Source organism: Mustelus asterias, chromosome 26 (assembly GCF_964213995.1).
Source record: "Mustelus asterias chromosome 26, sMusAst1.hap1.1, whole genome shotgun sequence".
In the NCBI taxonomy this organism is placed as follows: Eukaryota; Metazoa; Chordata; class Chondrichthyes; order Carcharhiniformes; family Triakidae; genus Mustelus; species Mustelus asterias.
In genome coordinates this window covers 36,580,360-36,599,055 of record NC_135826.1, presented here as the reverse complement: position 1 = coordinate 36,599,055, position 18,696 = coordinate 36,580,360, and the positions used below count along the sequence as shown (strand labels likewise).

General features: G+C 46.2%; 1 protein-coding gene across 2 annotated transcripts in view; it reads left to right on the top strand.

Annotated features, from left to right (window-relative positions):
* The window catches only part of LOC144479574 (dedicator of cytokinesis protein 8-like), a 234,765-nt gene that overhangs the window by 10,736 nt on the left and 205,333 nt on the right, over positions 1-18,696 (top strand). For both annotated transcript variants that reach the window (XM_078198454.1, XM_078198453.1), the window contains exons 2-8: positions 4,804-4,909; positions 5,114-5,289; positions 9,773-9,844; positions 11,515-11,617; positions 13,478-13,645; positions 14,889-14,974; positions 17,507-17,573. In XM_078198454.1, coding sequence (XP_078054580.1) covers positions 4,804-4,909; positions 5,114-5,289; positions 9,773-9,844; positions 11,515-11,617; positions 13,478-13,645; positions 14,889-14,974; positions 17,507-17,573 — 778 coding nt within the window. The remainder of the gene's footprint in view (positions 1-4,803; positions 4,910-5,113; positions 5,290-9,772; positions 9,845-11,514; positions 11,618-13,477; positions 13,646-14,888; positions 14,975-17,506; positions 17,574-18,696) is intronic.

Below are 18,696 nucleotides of genomic sequence, written 5' to 3'. Positions count from 1 at the left end.
GAGAAAGTGAGAGATCTTGGAGTGCATGCCCACAGGTCCTTGAAGTTGGCAGGACAATGGTCAAGAAAGCATATAAAATGCTTTTTTTTATAGGGTGAAGTATTGAATATAAAAGCAGGAGTATAATGATGGAATTGTGTACAATACTGGTTAGACCACAGCTGAAACTTTGTGTACAGTTCTGGTCACCACATTACAGGAAGGACATAATCGCTCTGGAGAGAGTGCAAAGGGGATCTACAAGAATGTTGCCAGGGCATGAAAATTGCAGCTATGAGGAGAGAATGGATAGACTAGGGTTGTTTTCCTTGGAGTAGAGGAAGCTAAGGGGGGGTGACCTAATTGAGGTGGACGAAATTATGAGGGGCTAAGACAGAGTAGACAGGAAAAACCTGTTTTCCCGAGCTGAGGAGTTAATTACCAGAGGACATAGATTTAGGTGATTGGCAGAAGGATTAGAGGGGACATGAGGAAAAGCTTTTTCACCCAGAGGGTGGTGGGTGTCTGGAATTCACTGCCTAAGTTGGTGGTTGAGGCTGAAATCCTCAACGCATTGAAAAAGTACCTGGATCTGCACTGGAAATGCTGTAACCTGCAAGGCTATGGACAAGGTGTTGGAAAATAGAATTAAAATAAGCAGCTAGGTTCTTTGTTTCTCTTTTTGGGTGGCGCAGAGGGCTGAATGGCCTCTTTCTGCAGTGTCACTTTTCTATTCTATCTGGTGTTCATTGGTTGCTGTTTGCCAGCTGGTGCTCATGGAGGTCCTCTGTTTATGAGTTGGTCTTTGGTGGCTGCCACTCAGATTCAGTGGGGGGGGGGGGGGGGGGGGAAGCATATTTGCTTTAGTTACTTCAACAATATGTTCTTAACTGTGGGAAATGCCATTAAATTAAAAAAATGGACTACATTTCTCACAAAAATGAGGGTGCATTGATGTCACCATTTTTATAAAGCTGCTATGCCTTCCTGAGCCTTTTGATATGTCAACATCATTGTGCTCTTGTTGCTGTTTCTTTGTAGATAAACTTGGATCTGATACCAATTGAACACCAGGATCAGGAGAAGCCACCCACCCCTGGCCTCTATCCCTCTCGTTAAATAGGCTAACATTCCATTTTTGTGTTCTTGATCATTTGTAATCGTAGATTCAGTGCACACAATAAGGGGTTGTTTCGTGGACCATGTTATCTTTTATGGAGATATTGGACAGATAAGGGCTATTCTGGGACGTGGAGGCCATGATCTCGTATGAAATGAACCATTGTCACTGAACCCAAGAGAATGCTAACTGCAATGCCATGGAAATTGATAATGGTTGCCCTCTCACCTCTTGACTTGCGTATGACCTACTCTGGACCGGAGGGGAGAGGGCATGGACATCCCCTTTGAAAGTGGAAGGTCTGAAATTAAATGTGTTTGGCTAGTGCTGGATTGGATTCTAGTGGCGAAGGTACAAACTTGTCCCCGTTTCTGAGGGAGGGGATGAGGGTGTTGGGGAATGTGGCGCACTACTGTCCTGAACTTGGAAAGTTTTGGTATTGGTGGAGGGATCTCAAATTAGCATCAAGCCTTTGGGGGAAGTCTAATGATGACACTGTGTTTCGAAAGAAAAAATCCTAATTCTTTGTGTAATCATCCCTTGGGGTTTCACAAACCATGTCCACAGATTTCCCCATGAATATTAAATCTAAAATAATAGGTTGTTGCGCCTGTGCTGACGGACGTAGTGGCCTTTGCACTCTGCAGAATAATTGCACTGCCTGCTCGTGACTGTACTGAATATGTATACCCTTCACCTTGGGAAGCAGCTGCAGAGTGGATTTCCCGTTGAAGGGGGGAGATCCAGTCAGGGGTTAGGATAAAGTTATGAACAAAGAGACTGAACCTCAAGCAGTTTGTTCCTCTTTCTGGATGTGGCTGCTAAACTTAATGGGGTTTGGAGTTATTTTCTTTTCTAGATTAACAAAGCTTTTGCTGTTGTGGGTTAGTGTTGGAGGTGAAAGGAAACAAGATTATTAGTAAAATGTAACCAGTTCCCTGTGACATTGTACACTTCCCAATTACCCAAACCGCTGGCTGCAGTCAGTGTTTCATCCAGCCTTAGATTGTTGGGGGGAGGTTTCCGACATTTCTTGCTTGTTTATCTCCCTAATTCCCACCTGTGCTGAGGTTTCTTTCAGCAATTCTTTGTATAAAAATTGGTTATGCTGTTCCGAGTTCCAATCCTTGACAGTTCACGCACAAGATCTGATGTAACTCTAGCCACGTTACTTATCGGAGGTCCTTTACTTACTGAAGGGTATTCACTAATCTTCGAACCTCCCTTTGCGTTTGTCTGTGCTTGTAGATTTCTGCAGCTTGCTCTCCAAGGTCATAACACTTCCTTTAAGCTTGCTTCTTACACAACTTTTGAATCTGGGTGGCACAGCGCCACAGTGGTTAGCATTGCTGCCTCACAGCACCAGGGACCCGGGTTCACTTCCGGCCTCGGCTGACTGTCTGTGTGGAGTCTGCACATTCTCCCCATGTCTGCGTGGATTTCCTCCGGGTGCTCCGGTTTCCTCCCACAGTCCAAAGATATGCGAGATAGGTTGATTGGCCATGTTAAAATTGCCTCTTTGTGTCAGGGGGACTAGTTAGGATAAATACATGAGGTTATGGAGATAGGGCCTGGGTGGGATTGTGGTCGATGCAGACTCGATGCGCCAAATGGCCTCCTTCTGCACTGTAGGATTCTATGGTTCTATCTCTTCATTCATGTTTTCTTCTATTCTTTCATGGGATGTGAGCGTTGCTAGGCCAGCATTCATTGCCCATCTCTAATTGCCCCTGAGAAGGTGGTGGTGAGCTGACTTCTTGAATCGTTGAAGTCCATGTAGTGTAGGTACATCCACACTGTTGTTAGGGAAGGAGTTTCAGGATTTTGTTCCAGCGACAGTGAATAAATGGTGATTCTAGTATCAAGGCAGGTTAGTGAGTGACTTGGAGGGGAACTTGCAGGTGGTGGTGTTCCCATGCACCTGCTGCCCTTGTCCTTCCAGCTGGCTAAGGTCATAGTTTGCAAGGTGCTGCTGAAGGAGCTTTGGTGAGTTGCTGCGATGCAATGTGAATATGGTACAGATTTCCCCCACTGTGCATCATTAGTGAAAGTTTTAAGTTGGTGCCTTGAGTGCTGATCAAGCAGTTTGCTTTGTCCTGGATGGTATTGGAGCTACACTCATCCAAGCAATTGGGGAGTATTCCATCACACTCCTGACTTGTGCCTTGTAGATAGACAGGTTTTGCAGAGTCAGGAGGTGAGTTATTCATCGCAGGATTCCTAGCTGAGTTCTGGAATCCAACATTAGTGCTAAGTTCATGGACTGCAGCAGTTCAATGAGGCAACTCACCGCCTCCTTCTCAAGGGCAATTAGGAATGAGCAATAAATGCTGCTGTGGTTTACAACACCCACATCTCAATAATGAGTCGAAAAAAAATGCCTCCCTGGACTCCACTATTATCTGCCTCGCTATCCTCCTTTTAAACTCTTCTTTAAAACCCAACTCTTCAACTGAACCTTTGTTCCTAATAGTTCCATCTTTGGCTCTGTATGCATTGAATTTTTGGTTTAAGTTTCTGTAAAGCATCTTACGTCATTTACCTATATGACATAAATACAAATTAGTGTTGATATTCACCATTCTGGCTCACTGGTGAATACAGTAAGAAGTTTAACAACACCAGGTTAAAGTCCAACAGGTTTATTTGGTAGCAAAAGCCACACAAGCTTTCGAAGCTCTAAGCCCCTTCTTCAGGTGAGTGGGAATTCTGTTCACAAAAAGAGCAATCCCCTGCTACTCCACCAACGGAGAGAGTGGATGGACATCAAAGATCCCAAGTGGTAGATGGGGGGCTCGCAGTTTGACTGATAAATGCAGCACCCTCTCAACATGGCAGTGAAATGTCAATAGATCACAGGTCCTAGTGTAGGTCTTGAATCTATAACCTTCTGATCCTAGAAGCTACAGGGTTACCAATTGAACCAAGGCTAACACTGACTTGAGCTCGTTACCCCTCCTCCAGTTTCCTTTTCTTCTCGCTTTCTGGAATTTTTATAGATGACGTCCCTGAGGACACTTCTGTTTGTGAACAGAATTCCCACTCACCTGAAGAAGGGGCTTAGAGCTTCGAAAGCTTGTGTGGCTTTTGCTACCAAATAAACCTGTTGGACTTTAACCTGGTGTTGTTAAACTTCTTACTGTGTTTACCCCAGTCCAACGCCGGCATCTCCACATCATCACTGGTGAATATACAGTGCTTGAAATGAGGTGTTGGAAGTGTCCTCAGGGACGTCATCTATAAAAATTCCAGAAAGCGAGAAGAAAAGGAAACTGGAGGAGGGGTAACGAGCTCGAGTCAGTGTTAGCCTTGGTTCAATTGGTAACCCTGTAGCTTCTAGGATCAGAAGGTTATAGATTCAAGACCTACACTAGGACCTGTGATCTATTGACATTTCACTGCCATGTTGAGAGGGTGCTGCATTTATCAGTCAAACTGCGAGCCCCCCATCTACCACTTGGGATCTTTGATGTCCATCCACTCTCTCCGTTGGTGGAGTAGCAGGGGATTGCTCTTTGTACCCTGGCCAACGTTTGTCCCTCAACTGACAAGACCTTATTCATTAGTTATCTCGTGCCGCTTGTGGGATCTTCCTGCGGTTAATCTTCAAACCAAAATTCAGGACTTTGGGGCCTCCCAAAGACCTGGCAGGGGCTATCTCACTGCGAATTTTTGACTTGAATCTTTTTCTGTCTGGTTTGCAGTGAAGAGGCTACTGGTGAATTGAAGCTGTTTGTCCCATGCTACAGAAGGATTCCATCGAGTGACGGACAACATCCCAGCTCCAGCTCAGCGCCATCACAAGACACTGTGAGTATCGCCAGCAGCTGATGAGTGGAGAGTTCAACATCTGTACAAAATGATAAATAATGGCAGCAATTTGGTCGCCGCAGTTGCCTACATTACAAAAGTTGCTACATTTCATCAACAGTGGAATGCTTTGGAACATCCTGCAGTACTATTTAAATGACCTTCTTTCTCCCTAACCGCTATCACCTATGTGTTTTTTTTCAGCCACTTAGATTTGACCCTGTGGAGCCCTCAGACTTTGAGGCTCATGTAGCCAATCAGATGGCGAATCTTGAGCTGGGACCACTACAGGATCTGGTGGATTTCCCTAAGGATGACGTTGAGGTGATATTATCTCCTAGAGAGTACCGGACAGTTAACCCCGCTGTCCCAGACAATTGGTAAGTGGATCGATTCAAAATAAAATGCAACATCTAGTCGTGCTAAGATCCACTCACTTCACTATCCTTTTTAATTGTTGGATTAAATGCAAGTTAATGAAGTGTTGGAGTGGGCACAGATGTGAACTTATCTTCTAAGATGGAAGCAAAATACTGTGGATGCTGGAATCTGAAACAAAAACAGAAAATGCTGGAAAACATCAGCAGGTCTGACAGCGTCAGTTCGTCAGAGATCAGACGAAGGGTCATCTAGACTCGAAACGCTGGCTCTATTCTCTCCCAGTAAGAAGTTTAACAACACCAGGTTAAAGTCCAACAGGTTTATTTGGTAGCAAAAGCCACACAAGCTTTCGAGGCTCTGAGCCCCTTCTACAGGTGAGTGGGAATTCTGTTCACAAACAGAACTTATAAAGACACAGACTCAATTTACATGAATAATGGTTGGAATGCGAATACTTACAACTAATCCAGTCTTTAAGAAACAAAACAATGGGAGTGGAGAGAGCATCAAGACAGGCTAAAAAGATGTGTATTGTCTCCAGACAAGACAGCCAGTGAAACTCTGCAGGTCCACGCAACTGTGGGAGTTACAAATAGTGTGACATAAACCCAATATCCCGGTTGAGGCCGTCCTTGTGTGTGCGGAACTTGGCTATCAGTTTCTGCTCAGCGACTCTGCGCTGTCGTGTGTCGCGAAGGCCGCCTTGGAGAACGCTTACCCGAATATCAGAGGCCGAATGCCCGTGACCGCTGAAGTGCTCCCCAACAGGAAGGGAACAGTCTTGCCTGGTGATTGTCGAGCGGTGTTCATTCATCCGTTGTCGCAGCGTCTGCATAGTTTCCCCAATGTACCATGCCTCGGGACATCCTTTCTTGCAGCGTATCAGGTAGACAACAGGATGGTGTTCTCACGTGAGAACACCATCTACCAGGTACACGGTACATACTCTTGCAACTCGGCCAACATTGTCTACCTGATACGCTGCAAGAAAGGATGTCCCGAGGCATGGTACATTGGGGAAACAATGCAGACGCTGCGACAACGGATGAATGAACACCGCTCGACAATTACCAGGCAAGACTGTTCTCTTCCTGTTGGGGAGCACTTCAGCGGTCACGGGCATTCGGCCTCTGATATTCGGGTAAGCGTTCTCCAAGGCGGCCTTCGCGACACACGACAGCGCAGAGTCGCTGAGCAGAAACTGATAGCCAAGTTCCGCACACACAAGGACGGCCTCAACCGGGATATTGGGTTTATGTCACACTATTTGTAACTCCCACAGTTGCGTGGACCTGCAGAGTTTCACTGGCTGTCTTGTCTGGAGACAATACACATCTTTTTAGCCTGTCTTGATGCTCTCTCCACTCCCATTGTTTTGTTTCTTAAAGACTGGATTAGTTGTAAGTATTCGCATTCCAACCATTATTCATGTAAATTGAGTCTGTGCCTTTATAAGTTCTGTTTGTGAACAGAATTCCCACTCACCTGAAGAAGGGGCTCAGAGCCTCGAAAGCTTGTGTGGCTTTTGCTACCAAATAAACCTGTTGGACTTTAACCTGGTGTTGTTAAACTTCTTACTGTGTTTACCCCAGTCCAACGCCGGCATCTCCACATCATGACTATTCTCTCCCCACAGATGCTGTCAGACCTGCTGAGAATTGCCTGCATTTTCTGTTTTTGTTGTGAACTTATCTTCTGCTGGCTGCAGGCAAGTATGTGCTGTAATCATTTCTAATGTACTGCTGTATACAGCAGTATTTTGCTCTTATACATGTAGTAAATTGACATGTATTTGTGTAATCTGCCACGTTTCTTTATATCGATCCCCTACATCTCAGTATCTCTCCCTGTACACTTTGCTGCCATGTCTTATAACTCACTGCCTCACCTTTGCAATGTGTACACCACCAAACCTGCCTTTGCTGAGACTAATTCATTTAAACCACTCTCGCCCTTGGCAGAAGCATCACTTGTTCGTTAATAGCAGCCCACCTTGTCTTTCAAAGCTCAGACCTGATCTTCATCATTTGAAGTTAAATTAAAATTTAGCTCCTTAGGAGCACTAACTGCAAGCGTTTGTGTCAAATGGAGAAAGTGGAAACTGTGGTTTCTTAGTTTCTACTAAGCTGATGACCTGGTTTCCAAAGAGATGTGCCACAGGCTGAACTTCCCTTCCCCATGTTGTGTGAAAGTAGAGATTAGTAATGAGCTGATACCACTTTATTCCCTGAGGGATGAAGAGGGGTTTCGACTGACTGGCTCGATTGTCCATTAAATTTTAATTTATAACATTAAAAGATTTTCATCAACTTGAAAAAAACATCAGCCAATAGGATAATTTATTTATTACAGGCCTAATCATAGAATAGAATCCCTACGGTGCAGAAGGAGGCTATTCAGCCCATCGAGTCTGCATCGACTCTCTGACAGATTATTCTACCCAGGACCTCTCCCCTGGCCTACCCCTGTAACCCCACACATTCTTCTCCCCCCCCCCCCCTCCTAATTTACACATCTTGGGACACTAAGGGGCAATTTTACTTTGAACAATTCACCTACCTGCACATTTTATGACTGTGGGAGGAAATCAGAGCACCCGGAGGAAACCCACGCAGACGCTGCGAGAATGTGCAAACTCCACATGGACAGTCACCCAAGCGCGCAATTGAACCTGGGACCCTGGCGCTGTGAGGCAGCAGTGCTAACCACTGTGCCACTGGTTAAACATTTCTACCATCGATGTTTTGTGTCAGTCTTGTCTCAATGATAACATTTACACCTCAGAGTCAAAAAGACTTGGGTTCAAGCCTGACGCCAAGATTTGGACAGATAATCTGGCAGGACACAATCATGCCGGGGGCGTGTTGCATTGTCAAAGGTGTGGTTGTTCAGATTAAATGTTAAATTGAGTACTCATTTACCTGTTCATGTAGGAGACCCCATGGTTAAGCAGAGTTCTCTTCATTTTCTTCAAGCACTAGCGCCAAAAGAAGATTAATCTCTTCATTGCAAGTACAAAATGGCTGCCATAGTTGCCTTTAACAATGCATTTGGAAAAGTATGGCCCAATTAGGGAAAATCAGCAATTGTGCTTTGTGCAGGGCAGGTCACGTCTTGCTAACTTGATTGATTTTTTTTGAGGAGGTGACAAAGCTGATTGATGAGGGTAGAGCAGTGGATGTCATCCACATGGATTTCAGTAAGGCTTTTGACAAGGTCCCTCATGGTATGCTCATCCAGAAGATTAAGATGCATTGGATCCATGGTGGCTTGGCTACTTTGATTCAGAATTGGCTTGCCCAAGAAGTCAGAGAGTAGTGGTGGAAGAGTGTTTTTCTGGCTGGAGGTCCGTGATTAGTGGTGTTCCACAGGGATCCATACTGGAACTGCTGTTTGTGATATATATAATGACTTGGATGAAAACATAGATGGGTGGGTTAGTAAGTTTGCAGATGACACAAAGATAGGTGGAGTTGTGGATAGTATAAAAGGTTGTCAAAGGATACAGCGGGTTATAGATCTGTTGCAGATATGGGCGGAAAAATGGCAGATGAAGTTTAATCCGGGCAAGTGTGAGGTGCTGCACTTTGGGAGATCAAATGTTAAGGGTAAGTATCCAGTTAATGGCGGGACCCTGAACAGCATTGATGTACAGTGGGAAATTGGAGTTCGAGTCCATAACTCTCTGAAAGTGGCCACACAAATAGATAGGGTGGTAAAGAAGGTAAATGGCATGCTTGCCTTTTTTGGTCGGGGCATTGCGGACAAGAGTCAGGATGTTATGTTGCAGCTTTATAAAACTTTAATTAGGCCGCATTACGTTCAATTCTGGCAGCCACATTACAGGAAGGATGTGAAGGCTTTGGAGAGAGTGCAGAAGAGGTTTACCAGGATGTTGCCTGAATTAGAGATTATGAGCTATAAGGAGAGGCTGGACAAACTAGGATTGTTTCCTCTGGAACAGCGGAGGCTGAGGGGTGACCTAATAGAAGTCTATAAAATTATGAGAGGCATAAATAGGGTTGACAGTCAGAATCTTTTTCCAGAGTTGAAATACTAGGGGACATACACTTAAGGTGAGAAGGAAAAAGTTCAAAGGAGATGTGAGGAGCAAGTTTTTTACATAGAGTGATAAGTGTCTGGAACGCGCTGCCAGGGATGATGGGGGAGGCAGATATGATAGGGGCATTTAGATAAGGACATGAATATGCAAGGAATAGAGGGATATGGACCAAGGGCAGGCAGAAGGGATCAGTTTAATTTGGTGTCATATTCGGCACAACATTGTGGGCCGAAGGGCCTGTTCCTGCGTTGTACTGTTCTATATCACAGCAGCAAGTGTGCAATGTAATTCACCGGGTGTGAAGCATTTTGGTTGCTCTGGGGATATGCTTTGTACACAAGTTCTTTGACTTGTTTCCTTTCCTTCCTGTAGTACCTCTTTAGGGCAAAGAGTAATCTTCTCCATGTTTTGCCTGACAGGAATAACTTGACCCCACAGGTGAGGTCATGTGTTGAGACTTACACCAGGAACTGGCTGACAGTAACCAGAAGGTAAGTGAAATAGTCTCACTCCAACCCGTGCAGCAAGCCTAATACTGCCTAGGTTATCTATACATTACTATATCTGGCTATGCCATTCAAAATCGGGATTCACTGACTATCCAACGCATCCAAAAAGTGCAGGCGTACAGATTTTCCAATCTCTACACTGGTGGGAGAACAACTAATTAAAGCAACAAAGACTTGTATTACCTCCCAAAGCAGTCCCAGTCGCCTCTCTGAGAATAAAATACAGTTATGTTGGAATGTCCATCATCTGCTTCAGCGTTCTAACATTCATTTTATAATAAATAACAGAAAAATCCACCAACTCTGAAAGGAATTGATAAAACTTATCACCTGTTTACCCATCACACCCGCCGGCACCTCCACCAAGACTGGTTCCTCTCGGCTGGCCTTGCGTTTGCCCTTTCGTGCTCCGTTTTTAGAATCTCAGGGCGATGGATTCTGTTTTCCATCCCAGGCTTAAGTGGAAACCCTGAATCCCTCATTCAGCACATTCTCCACACGGCTGGACTGGGCTTCCCTCATTCTAGTCATCAACACACATCTGAGCAGGGCTCCCTTCTTCCATACATCCATGTATCGCTGAACGACAACAACCACCCCCCCCATGCTCTACACAACCACGCACACCTGAACTGTTTTTAAAAGCCTGAAGCAGTCAAGGGGAACTTGCTGGAGGCATAAAGTTAAGTTGTTGGGGGTCAGACAGAGAGAGGATATGTCCCTTTTCTTCGTGCTCTGCCACTTTTCTTTCGGTTCACGTCCAACGTTCAACGCTTTGGTGGGGGTGGGGGGATTGGGATCATGCCTGACACTCTGGCCAACTTGGCTAGGTTAGCAGTGCTGGCTCAGTGCTGGTTCTCTGCTTCCCTAATGTCAGAGTACCACAGAAGTATACAGCACAGATGGCCAAAGATAAGCCACCCAACTATTCTAATCCCATTTTTCATTATATGCTGTTGTGTGGTGTGCCGGGGGGGGGGAGGGCGGCAGGGGCTGCTTGTTTGCGGTAGCATTGGGCACCCCAATGCTTGTGTGGTCGTGTTACCCTGGTGCTTGAGGGGGGTTGGAGTTGCCCCAGTACTTGTGGAGGGGGTCCCCCATCGTGTCTGTGGGGTCCATGGGAGGGGGTGTCTTTTTTTTAAGCATAGATTGGACGCCCTCTAAAGATGGCACCCTGATCTCTGTGGAGCCGGTCTTGCCAGTTCTATCAGGCCCTGCCCTGCCAGAGTGATGGCAGAAACCACGCCCCCAGATTCTCTGCCCTGAGTGCTGGAGAATCTGGAAAGAAAAGTCGGCGGTGCAGTGGAGAGATGCACACCGGGTTCCTCACTGAAACCGCCACGAGGACAATTTATGGGAAGATTCCGCCCATCATACCACACTGAAACAGTTGTGAATCCATCACCTTTTGTGCAGTGAAAGAACAGCGATATAATTCTAACGTGGATGCTGTGTACTGTCCTTGTCTTTCTGGGTGCTAGATGATGGATTTAGGAGGTGCTCTCGAAGAAGGTTTGGTGATTTGCTGCATTGCATCTTGTACAGACTGTGCACCAATGATGGAAGGAGTGAATATTTACGGTGGTGCCCTGGGAACCAATCCAATGGGCAGCTGGGTTCAGCATAACGCATATTCTTGATTTCTCTCACAGGTACCAGAAGTATTGCAATGGGAGTCGGAGGAAAGGACTGAACCTTCCTCATCAGGTCTTTGAATGTGATGAAAGCTTCAACGTGGAAAAGCAAAGTTTTCAGGTATGCTCCACCAAGAGCCCTCCCTGTGTAGCAAGTGGACTAAATACCATTAATATCAGACAACAAAACATTCCCAACATGAAAAATCAGGACTCTACATTGCTGTTAAAACAGTTAATTTGGGGGGTGGTGTGAAGTGGGAACAAGACCAAGATTTATGTCAAATATAGTGGGATGAAGGCGGGAGTGTGAGCTCCACTGCTGTCCAGACTGTCTGTGTGTACACAGGGCTCCACTGCTGTCCAGACTGTGTCCATGTGTACACAGAGCTCCACTGCTGCCCAGGCTATGTCCATGTGTACACAGAGCTCCACTGCTGCCCAGGCTATGTCCATGTGTACACAGAGCTCCACTGCTACACAGACTGTTTAACAAACGATGAACAAAGAAAAGTGCAGCACAAGAACAGGCCCTTTGGGTCTCCAAGCCTGTGCTGATCATGATGCCCTCGCTAAACTAAAAAAAAACCTTCTGCCCTTCCTCAGTCCATATCCCTCTATTCCCTCCTTATTCATGTACCCACCCAGATGCCTCTTAAATGTTGCTAATGCGTCTGCTTCCACCACCTCCTCTGGCAGCGCATTCCAGGCACCCACCACACTCTGGTTGAAAGACTTGCCCCGCACATCTCCCTTAAACTTTCCCCCTCTCATCTTGAACCTGTGCCCCCTTGTAATTGGCACTTTCAACCTGGGAAAAAACCTCTGACTATCCATCCTCTCTATGCTTCTCATAATTTTGTAGACTTCTATCAGATCTCCCCTCAGCCTCCGTCTTTCCAGTGAAAACAATCCTAGTTTATTCAACCTCTCCTCAGAGCCAACACCCTCAAGACCAGGCAACATCCTGGTGAACTTTCCATGCACTGTTTCTGTGTATATTGTAAGGAGTCTAACAACACCAGGTTAAAGTCCAACAGGTTTATTTGGTAGCAAACGCCACTAGCTTTCGGAGCGCTGCTCCTTCGTCAGGTGAGTGGGAGATCTGCTCATAAACAGCAAACAGGGCATATAAAGACACAAACTCAATTTACAGAATAATGAATAATGATTGGAATGCGAGTCTTTACAGCTAATCAAGTCTTAAAGGTACAGACAATGTGAGTGGAGAGAGCATTAGCACAGGTTAAAGAGATGTGTATTGTCTCCAGATAGGACAGCCAGTGAGATTTTGCAAGTCCAGGCAAGTTGTGGGGGTTACAGATAGTGTGACATGAACCCAAGATCCCGGTTGAGGCCGTCCTCATGTGTGCGGAACCTGGCTATCAGTCTCTGCTCAGCGACTCTGCGCTGTCGTGTGTCGTGAAGGCCGCCTTGGAGAATGCTTACCCGAATATCAGAGGCCGAATGTCCGTGACCGCTGAAGTGCTCCCCAACAGGAAGAGAACAGTCTTGCCTGGTGATTGTCGAGCGGTGTTCATTTATCCATTGTCGTAGCATCTGCATAGTTTCCCCAATGTACCATGCCTCGGGACATCCTTTCCTGCAGCGTATCAACTCTTTAAGCGTAACAACATCTCTTTAACCAGTGCTAATGCTCTGTCCACTCATCTGATGAAGGAGTGAGACTCCGAAAGCTTGTGCTGCCAAATAAACCTGTTGGACTTTAACCTGGTGTTGTGAGACTTCTTACTGTAATTTGGAAGAAGAGCAGGGGAGTTTTGCCCAGTGTCCTCAGCATTTATTCCTCTGCCAACATCTGCCTGGCCATTACTACACGACTGTGGGGTCTTGCTGTGTGCAATTTGGGTTGCTGCGTTTCACACATTAGTGACTACATTTCAAGAATGCTTCCTTGACTGTAAAGTGCTTTGAGGTTGTGAAAGGTGCTATATAAATGCCAATACCTCCTTTATTGCAGAGCTCTGTTGCAACCCAGGCGGATGAGCTACAGACTGAGGCTCCCGAATTCTTCATTCAAAGTCTGCTGCAGCCCACTGATCTCCAGGAGGTTGACCGGAGGAATGAGATAATGCGTAAATCTGGCAGGCTGGCGGATCTGTTTACACTCTACCCCCCGCCTGTTGAGGTGAGCCTGCTTCAGGTAGTGTGTATGAGGTGGTGAACCGTACTGTGCCCGGGATCAGTCAGGGTTGTAATCCCTCAGACATGAATTGCAGAAAATAGCTTTTTAAAATTTTTTTATTGGTCACAAATAGGCTTACATTAACACTGCAATGAAGTTACTGTGAAAATCCCCTAGTCGCCACACTCCGCCACCTGTTCAGGGTCAATGCACCTAACCAGCACATCTTTCAGACTGTGGGAGGAAACCGGAGCACCCGGAGGAAACCCACCCAGACACGGGGAGAACATGCAAACTCCACTCAGACAGTGATCCAAGCCGGGAATCAAACCTGAGTCCTTGGCGCTGTGAGGCAGCAGCGCTAACCACTGTGCTATTGTGCTCCCCACTTTTAAAGTGTTTTTATTTTTATTACTTGCACCACTTCAGGAATGTAGGTGTGTGTTTATTCACAAGAACACAACACTAGCATTAGGAGTAGGAAAAGGCCATTCGGTCCTTTGATGCTTGTGCAGTCTTCGATGAGATCATGTCTGATCTCATTGTGGCCTCAACTCCACTTTCACTTTCCTGCTTACCCCCGTCTCCATAACCCCCCCCCAACCCCCATTGATCATAAACTGGTCTAACTCAGCCTGGGATTAATTTGATGACCTAGCCTCCACTGCTTTCTGGGAATGGGAGTTCCACAGACTAATGACACTCTGAGAGAAAGAAATTCTCCTCATTTCAGTTTAAATGGGAGACTCTCCGAACAGAATTTTCCCGTCCCGTCCGCCATGGGAATCGTAGTGGGTGGGCGCGGACCATGCAAAGGTCCGTTGACTTGGAGTGGGAATTCCCAGCCTTGGGGTGAACGTGGCTGGAAAATCTACCCCCCCCCCACTTCATCTTTCAACTTTGGTCACGGGTTCCAGACCCCCAACGAGGGGAAACATCCTCTCAGCACCCACCTCAAATCCCCTCAAGATGCGTCAATACCATCACCTCTCATCCTTTTAAATTGTGGATGGACTCAAACTGCCCAACCGTTCCTCATTCTGATGATGAACTGACAGTTAGGAGATACACAGCGAGTCCAGCAGCATCTGAGGAATAATTCTGGAGTAATCCATTGGAGCCCAAATATTATCTTGCCCTCTGCTGACCCAACCCTCCACACTTTCTGTTTAAATTCTCCCTCACTCTTCCTGATGGAATTATTCTCCATTTTTAAAATATTCTGATAACTTTCACCTCCTCACAGGAAGAAGCTGTAAACCATCGGGCCCTTCCACAGACACCATGTGAACAGTTGGAGCAGAGATTGCAAATTAATTTTCTGGAGTTCAAGTAAGTCACTTTTGTTCAACCTTTCAAAGTAATAATGAAACAAAATCATGGAGGGAAGTCCTATAACCCGCTTCTCACTGGCAGTTCTGTAACCCCGGTTTGCAATGGCAGTGCTGTTCTGTATAACCCGCATCTCACTGGCAGTGCCAGTGTAACCTATAACCGGTCCCCACTGGCAGTGCTGCTCTGTAACCCCAGTCTTCACTGGCAGTGCTGCTCTGTAACCCGGTCTTCATTGGCAGTGCTGTTCTTTAACCTGGTCCCCAATGGCAGTGGTGCTCTGTATAACCAGCCCTTACTGGCAGAGCTGCTTTGTAACCCTGGACTTCACTGGAGTGCTGTCCTCTAACACAGCCTCTACCATCCAATCCACAGTTGCTGTCAGTAATTTCAGATGTTCACCAGATGCTCCCCTAGATTTGGTAACAGTAGCTCACTTCTAAATATGCAGCCTGCACCCATTATCATCAGGAGTTTACCACTCATTACCTAGGCAAAGATAGTGTGAGCTGAAAGTCTAGGTGTGAACCCTATTGTTGCGTGATGTGGCTATTAGACCCTCTCATGCCCCTTCTTTCTGCACCCTTCCAGATAGCAAACCGATGCTCGCTTTAGTGAGACACAGCCAATTGTAAGAGAACAAGCTAATTTATAATGAGCAGACACTGATTATAAATGCTCCTTTTCAGCTGTACTAATAAATCTGTACCAGATTATCACCGTTAAATAACAATAAATACTTTATCATGCAAGAAAAATACTGAAACATAGAAACACACCATATAGAAGTAGGAATAGGCCATTCAGCCCTCCAAGCCTACTCCGTCATTCAATATGATCATGGCTGATTCTCTGTCTGAACACCACACTCCAGCACTCTCCCTATGGCATCTTGACACCTTTAGAGTCTAGAAACCTGTCTATGCCCTTCTTAAGTATATTCAGTGACTTGGCCTCCACAGCCTTCTATGATAATGAATTCTACCACAGCCTCTAAGCGAAGAATTTCTCCTCATTTCAGTTCGAAATAACCTACCCTATATCTTCAGACTGTGACCCCTTGCTCTACAAGCCCCTCCAGCCAGAAGGAACAACATTCCTGCATCCAGTCTGTCCAGCCCTGTCAGAATTTTATACGTTCCAACAAGATCCCCTCTCATTCTTCTAAATTCCAGTGAATACAGGCCCAGTCGACCCAATCTCCCCTCATAGGGCAATCCTGCCAACCCAGGAATCAGTCTGGTAAATCTTCGCTGCATTCCCTCTATGTGTAAATATGTCCTTTATTAGATTAAGAGACCAAGACATTCCACTACGCTGCCAGATTAAGCTGGTTCATTTAAAATGTTACATTTGTGATTATGCAAATGATTTTTAGTGGAAATTTGAACTGTAACTGAACCAGTGCAGTTTCAGGTGTAATATGTGCCAAATTCAGAAACCTACTCCCTGTCTGTTTAATTGTAAAAGATTTTCTCATTGCCTCACAGAGCACCAACTTTGCGGGCCCTTATCCCGTGTCCTGGCCTGCCTGTCTTTTCCCATCCACAGATTAGATTCCGTGCTCTGTAATCCTGCTCACTGCATTGCACTGACACCCTTTCTTTTAAATGGATAAAGTAATACAAGTGAAACGAGTAATGTGCCTGCAAAGGTTCAGACGTTTTCCAAAGAAGGGTTTTGGATCAGGATAATGTTCTTCAGCTAAATTCACACTCTGTCAACCGGAATTCCCTACCCCACTCTGTCAGCCGGTACCCCCATGTTCCGTAGTGCCGGTTCTGAAAGCTAACAGTCAAGTGGACCAACCTTCCCTCCTCTGATATCCCCTTTTCATAGAATCCCTACAGTGCAGAAGGAGGCCATTCACCCATCAAATCTGCACCGACCACAATCCCACCCAGGCCCTATTCCCGCAGCCCCTCATATTTACCCTGCTAATCCCCTGACACTCAGGGTCAATTTTAGCATGGTCAATCAACCCAACCCAGCACATCTTTGGACTGTGGGAGGAAACCGGAGCACCTGGAGGAAGCCCACGCAGACACGGGGAGAATGTGCAAACTCCCCACAGGCAGTGACCCAAGGCCGAATTGAACCCGGGTCCCTGGCGCTGTGAGGCAGCAGTGCTAACCACTGTGCCACCAGGAATTGAACCCGGGTCCCTGGCGCTGTGAGGCAGCAGTGCTAACCACTGTGCCACCAGGAATCGAACCCGGGTCCCTGGCGCTGTGAGGCAGCAGTGCTAACCACTGTGCCACCAGGAATCGAACCCGGGTCCCTGGCGCTGTGAGGCAGCAGTGCTAACCACTGTGCCACCAGGAATCGAACCCGGGTCCCTGGCGCTGTGAGGCAGCAGTGCTAACCACTGTGCCACCGTGCCGCCCCACTTTAACAGTGACCCTCGGGAAATTCCTCGATGTTTTCCTCGCAGCAATTTGAATTTCCGTACGTCTCGAGAGGCAACACATGATAAATGAAATCCTCCCAATCTCTCCCACCGCAGTTACATTTGGTTTCTTTTCTTGACAGGTTTGAAATTGAAATTGAGCCGTTCTTTCTGATTTTGGCTTTATACGATTTAAAGGAGAGGCGAAAGGTGATTATCAATCATACTCAGTAAACCTCGAGCTTTGCTTGTTACTCCCATAAGATTCCTGGGATCCAGCGGTAGGGTCATGAGCCCGGAATTCTGCTGGCACAGCTGCTGAATTTCTTTATATCTGAATATCTTTGATATGAAATGTGGTCAAGGTGGAAACTGTGAAAAATAAATTGTCTACAATGGATTATTATTTATCCCTGATAACTGTTGCAATGGTATTGATTACAGAAACTGTCTGTTAAAGAAGTCTTTGTAGTCTTCAGCACATTAACAGCAAGTCTTTATGAACTACTTGTAACTATGCACATATATACACTATAAGGTTCAGGCAAGAAGCTATCTCCATCTCTAAGTAAGGGGCGGCACGGTGACACGGTGGTTAGCACTGCTGCCTCACAGCGCCAGGGTCCGGGTTCGATTCCCGGCTTGGGTCACTGTCTGTGTGGAGTCTGCACGTTCTCCCCGCGTCTGCGTGGGTTTCCTCCGGGTTTCCTACAGGTTTCCTCCCACAGTCCGAAAGACGTGCTGGTTAGGTGCATTGGCTGTGCTAAATTCTCCCTCAGTGTAACCCGAACAGGCGCCGGAGTGTGGCGACTAGGGGATTTTCACAGTAACTTCATTGCAGTGTTAATGTAAGCCTACTTGTGACACTAATAATAGAGTTACAAAGCCAGTGCGCAGAGTGAACTGGGCAAGCTCTTAATCCATTTCCTTGCTTGCTGCAAAAACCAATTCAAATTCAAATTGAATCCAGGTCATGGTCCATTAGAGACAGTAAGAAGTTTAACAACACCAGGTTAAAGTCCAACAGGTTTATTTGGTAGCAAAAGCCACACAAGCTTTTGTGTGGCTTTTGCTACCAAATAAACCTGTTGGACTTTAACCTGGTGTTGTTAAACTTCTTACTGTGTTTACCCCAGTCCAACGCCGGCATCTCCACACCATTAGAGACATACAGGCTGCAATACTCCGGCCATTTATGCCCCGCTGCCAGCGAGAGTGGAGAATTTGGCGCTCAGCCAAATCTCCGTTCACTGCAGCGGGACCGGAAAATCCCGACTGCAAATGAGATTGGAGAATTCAGCCCACAAAATCCAATGTGACATAAAAAGGCACT